General features: G+C 42.9%; 1 protein-coding gene across 2 annotated transcripts in view; it reads right to left on the reverse strand.

Annotated features, from left to right (window-relative positions):
- Positions 1 to 5,620, reverse strand: part of Oc90 (otoconin 90) — a 28,836-nt gene extending 23,216 nt beyond the window's left edge. For both annotated transcript variants that reach the window (XM_052161234.1, XM_052161233.1), the window contains exon 1: positions 5,575 to 5,620. In XM_052161234.1, the coding sequence (XP_052017194.1) occupies positions 5,575 to 5,620 (46 nt within the window). The remainder of the gene's footprint in view (positions 1 to 5,574) is intronic.
- Between the last annotated feature and the right edge of the window lie 380 nt (positions 5,621 to 6,000).

A 6,000-nucleotide genomic window follows, 5' to 3' on the forward strand; every position in this document is an offset into this window, starting at 1 on the left:
CCTGCAAGTTTGTCACTAAATGGAAACCTTGTTCATCCAAAAGCCATAAAAATCAGCCTTCAAGGAATCATGGGAGATTTAGTCTGTTTATGAAGATGCCATGGCTGGCCCTCTGCTTAATTCTGGTTTGGATTTTGTTTGGTTCAAAAACAGGCTTCCCAGCTTTATGTGATTGGCACTGGTGGTTGGAGGGAGGTGCTAGAGAAGGGATTGTCTTGTGCATATAAATGTTTAGGTAGATTGCATTGGATGACAGTTGTACCTAGCTAGTAGTAGTAGTAGTAGTAGTAGTAGTAGTATGTCTGTGTGTCATAGTACTATGTGTGTGTGTGTGTGTGTGAGTGTGTGTGTGTGTGTGTGTGTGTGTGTGTGTGTGTGTGTGAGAGAGAGAGAGAGAGAGAGAGAGAGAGAGAGAGAGAGAGAGAGAGAGGTTGTCATTATCTCTCTCCTTCCCTCTCCCCCACCTCCACCTCCGTCTTGCTGTGCTGGGATCACACCCAGGGCTGCACACAGCTAGGCAAGCAGTGAGTGCACCATTGAGATACATCTCTGGTCTTGCCCATCCCACTCCTTTAATACAAGGTCGCCTAAACTGCATTGTGCTTACAATGCTTCCAGCTCAATCTTCAGCCTACCTGCAATCGCAGGTGTAAGTCATCATGTCTAGCTGGCCACCTGATAACCTCTTCACTAAGATTTGAGAGCTGCCATTTACAATGTCTTCTTACTTAGAGGCTTAAAACTGGGCTGAGAGGGCAACTAGTAATTGCTCTGAATCAGCTGTGTCTGTGGCTTTGGTACACAGTTTAGCATTCCTATCCTGCCTGGTTTTCACCTTTAAGGACGGAGGACAGAACAGGAGCTGAAAAACGGGCCTTTACAGATCAAAGGTCAGTGCCCTCGATTTTCTGCCTGTTCCTTTGATGGCACTTGCTTACAAGAGAAAGGCAGGGAGCAAGCCTGGCTTACTGCTATCAGGAAATCATCACCTAGTCCGTAGGGGATTTCTGAAAATGACCTGGGACAGCAAGGAGTTTTTCACAGGAGAAAGAGATGAAAGCAATAAGTTCAGCTGTAAAACTCCATGCTGGATTAGAGGGAACACAGCAGGCTGGGCCTGTAGGACTCTGCTCCTCTGGGCTTCTCTCCTCCAACTGCAGAGCCTCTCCCCATTCTTCCAACATGCTCTGGATCTTTGCACCATGTGTGGTCTATGTTGAAAAGCCTTGACCTTGACTCAGTCTGGCCAAGCCTGTTCATCACATGAGGCACAATCAAAGAGCACTGAAGACTTTCCTCACTCCCCCTTGGCCTCTGCATTCTTCGCATATTTTTCTGCTCTTCTCCCCTTCCAGCCCTCACCTCTAGCATCCAAAGTCTTTCCATGTTGATTCTCAAGGCTTCTTTACACACATATCCTTACAATGCTACTGTGGATCTCTTAAGGACGGGGGCCTCTTTATGGCTGTGAAGATGACTTGGAGGGAGATGAGACAGGAGCCCCAGAACCCACTCTGTCTGCTATGGGTCTACTTGCCCTGAATCATGAAGATTAAGTTCCTTGATACTGTGCAAGGCTTCAAATACATCTTCCCAGGGCAAGGCAGAGTAGGAACTAAGAGGCCTGAGTGTGAGGCTGGTTACAGTAGGGACTGTAAAGATGAAGGGGAGCATGTGTGTCACAGTGAGAGTCCAGCTGTGACTCTGCCTTAGGCTCTAAGAACTGAGACCCATAACTTGAATCTTTCAAGTTTTGCTGCTAACCTGAATTCTTTGCATGAGAGAACATTCCAGTTGTAGGCTACTGGTTGAAATTTAAAATAACATGTTTTATAATCTAGAAAACAAGCTTGTAAAATGTGATCAGTTTAGGGAGTGAAAGAAAGATACTTTGCCTTGAATGACTACAGGGCAGGTCATGAAGGGCTGTGAATGGCCTGTAAGTCTTTACAAACTCACACAATGATGTGTGTCTGGCCAGTCCACAAAGCTTTTCTCTGTCTGATTCGTGTCCCATCATGCCCTGATGTAACCTTTGCTCTCCTGGAGTGCCAAGGCATTAACAGTCATCTGCTATGTACCTTAGCTTGTGCAGAGTTTAGACTTGGGGCCCTGCTTGGAGTCTGCTGCCCTTGTCTCATTTTCTGGTTCAACTTGAAATGTACGAAGTCCTACTTGATTCCTAGTCTGAACTGAGTTACAGTTTACACAGACACCCTTCCTTCACTGTGTACCCCCTCCATGTTGAAATAACCTACTTATGCAACTATTTCTATATTGTACTAGGGACCTACTGAAAGTAAATATTATCGTATGTCCTATGCATACATTGAAATACGTATGATGACAATCTGCATTTTTGTATAAAAATTCGAATTTTTGACAACTGGTTCACATTTAAAATTATATGTTTTGCAATCTTGAGAAAACTAGCTTGTGAAGTATCATTATTATAGAAAGTGGATATGTATGATGTATGTATATGTGTGTGTGTGTGTATGTGTGTGTGTGTGTCTATCTTTTAAAAAGTTCTCTACTCCCCATATATATTTTGATGTGTGTGTATATATATATGATGGACATTATGTATATGAGAAGGAGAACATGCATACCTCTGTATATTTGTTGTTGAATGAAAGAATGAATATATAACAATAGAACCGCACATTGAGTGGCCAATGAAGTTACCTACTAAAATTATAGAATCCTCATGTAAAGTAATATTTTTGTTTGTTTGTTTATTTTTATACAGGGTTTTTTAGTATTGCCCTGGATGTTCTGAAACTATCTCTGCAGATCAGGCTGCCTTGAACTCAGAGATCTGACTGCCTTTGTCTCCTTGGTGCTAGGATTAAAGGTATGTGCCACTACTACCCTACTAGTAGTTTCTGGCAGTGTGAGGGGGTGGGAAGCAGAGAACTTGAAGAATATTTTTATCTTATATTTGTTAATATTTGTCTTTATCAATATCACACATTTGAATAGCCAATAAAGGTCAGAGGAAACACAGTGTCCTCTGGAACTAGAGTCACATATAGTTGCGACCCCACGAGTCAGTGCTGAGAACTGAACCCAGGCCCTTGACAAGAACAACCAATGCTCTTAAGCACTGTGCCAACTCTCCAGCTCCTAAATCTAAGCCTGAAGTTGGTTTACTCAAGTACTTTCCCACAGTAATGGAAAACTAACATGACAAATAGGACATTTTAAATTTTACCTCAGTGACCTCAGGGGCAGATACAGATGTTATCTCTTGGGGAATGGAAGCTCAGCTTATTGAGGGCCCTATGCCATCTTCAGACAGGCTTTATCCTCCCCATCCTTCATAGTCCCTGCAGTTATCTCCAGCCCAAGAACTGTCAGCAGGTATACCAGCAGATCCAGTATTGGGGGACTCAGGACAGCTCAGGTAGACTTCTCCTAGATGGCCTTTCCAGACTGTCATCAGACCAAGCTGCAACCCCAGAATATATGCACTGCCCCACTCTCCTTTGCTGTAGAACTGGACCTTCCTGCTTGCTGCTTCACTTCTTGGGGATGTTTCTTCTGATGAAAGACTCTTGTACCTGTGATAAGGCCTAAGTCTCTATCTCTCAGGAGATACAAGACTTACACATCTCTCTCAATTCTCTCAGCAGAGCCTTTGTACTCTAGGATCTGGCAAGTTGATTGGTTAGGCAACCCCATCTCAGTGGTGGCCAGATCCTGCAAAAACTGGGAGTGTGGACAGAACACATTCAATCCACATATAAATTCCTGCATTGGCACTTTGAATGTCCATGACTGTTATGTTTCCAAAGCCAAGTATTTGTGTTTGAGGGTAAAAATCTCCCAGAGAACAATAAAACTATTTGTCAAATGAGTCCTTACGATAGTAGACATCAATTTTCATTTTATTATTGGGATGTAGCAGCCAAGGGATAAAGGAGGTAAAAGAAAGCAAGAATAACAGAAGGAAATATTTATCAGTCACAATTTTATAGGAAAAATATATAAATGGTACACATAAAAAAGGCAGCTTTGAGCAAAAGGAAATTTACTCTTTAGAAAAAAGAAAGTATTAGCTATCAAGGAGAATAAGTTTTTAAAAATATGAGGGGACTTAAATCCTGACAAGAATGTTTAATCTGGAAAAAGCATATGAATGGAGGCCAGGGGACAAGCTGTTGGCCAGTTCAGTTTCAGAGGGAAGGCTTATCTGCAGGTGAGGAGCTGGAGTCCTCTCTCAAACGTTAGATTGACATCGCCATTCTCAACTTATGTGCTTCTGGGCCAGGTGTAAGCCTCGTGGGTTTCATCTGCTTGCTTGGGTCTTGGCCGACATAAATGACACACATGCACAAGACATGGTGCCACTGTCCCTGCTGTTGGAAGAGATGCCTGAAGAGCCTCTCAGAGGCAGTGTATAGGTTGAGAGTGTCTCTGAACATGAGAAAACAAGGAACAAAGAAGAAGGGGCCCAATCAGTGAGTGACGGGTGCCATTTTGGCGGAAGGAAAGCCATGGGTTTATGCGTTTAAAGGAACAAGGAGTTTCAGGGTCTTCCATTTGGCTGGTGTGTAAGGAATGAAAATGTTTGTCTTAGTGGTTCATATGTCCATGGAGATGAAAAGATTGTTGTTTTGTGTCAGGAAGGCCAATGTGCCCCAAGGAATTAGCAGATTGGAGGAAGATATGTAGCAGCTCACAACCAGAGGGGAGAGAACTACACTCCTAGAAGGAGGGGGGGGCTTAACAACAGGACACTTTGTTTTTAGTCCAACTCTTCTCCACCCTGAACCCTATCTAATACTTTTAAGTCCTGAACAGGATTTTCTATCTTTTTAAAATTATTTTTTATATACAATATATTTTGAACATATTATTTTCCATTATCTAGCCCTCCACACATCATTACCAATCCAACTTCACATTCTCTTTTTCTCTCCCTCCCTCTCAAGAAGGAACATAAAACAAAAAGCAAAGGTAAACATAAACATGCAAAAAAACCCCCACTAAGACCAAAATGTGAAAACAAAGCACATACACACGCAGTACACACACAATACACATACTACATACACACAACACACACACAGACTACATACATGTAACACACACAATACAAACAACACACATGAAACACACTATAAACACACCTCTCTCTCTCACACACCCCCCCACACACACCACACACACACCACACACACACACCACATACATACAACCACCACCACCAACAAAAATATGGAGCCTGTATTTCATTAGCTAGCTACTCCTGGGCAAGGAACTTGTCTGAAGTGGTTGATATGCTCAGTAACACTATATTGGATGAAATCGATATTCCCAGTAAAAATCAATTGCAAATAGTGTCTTGGTAAAGGGTGGGACTGAGTGTCCACTTCCCCTCCTCTATGCTGGGATTTTCTGAGCAGGGTTTTAAATAGTTAACATTAACTTAATACTGATGCTTGGTTCCCTTCAGTCACTGCACAGAATGAAGGGGATCTAACGAGAAAGTCAGCTGGAGGCCAACACAGCATCCTTGCGTTCCTGTGAAGTTATCAAATGCCTATCTGGAAAGACAGTACTCACCAACACAGGGGACCATCAGCATACTGACCATGAGCAGCGTAATCATGGTGGCAATGCAGAGGACAAGGTGTAGGCATAGGCTAGAGCAGCTTCCTGGGAGAGCCAGCAAAACACGAAAAGGATGCTTTAAAAACCCCCATATGAGAATCACCAGAAGCTTCACGCTCCCTTTGTACCAAAGGACCAAATTCTGAAATGGTTTCTGTCCCAGCTTCTGCACTAACTAGCACTGTGAAGATATAATGTTCCCTATGGTAACTCAGTTTATCCAACTGTAAAATGGTAAGTTAGACATGTTCTCCCTGAGGACACAGCAGTGTTTCCTACCTTTCCTCATTTATTCCGTAAGCATTTAAGGCAGACCTAGCATGAGGCAGGTGGGTTTGAACCCTATCACCACCACTGTACATATGAATAAATCTGGTG

This window comes from Apodemus sylvaticus, chromosome 17 (assembly GCF_947179515.1).
Source record: "Apodemus sylvaticus chromosome 17, mApoSyl1.1, whole genome shotgun sequence".
NCBI lineage: Eukaryota > Metazoa > Chordata > Mammalia > Rodentia > Muridae > Apodemus > Apodemus sylvaticus.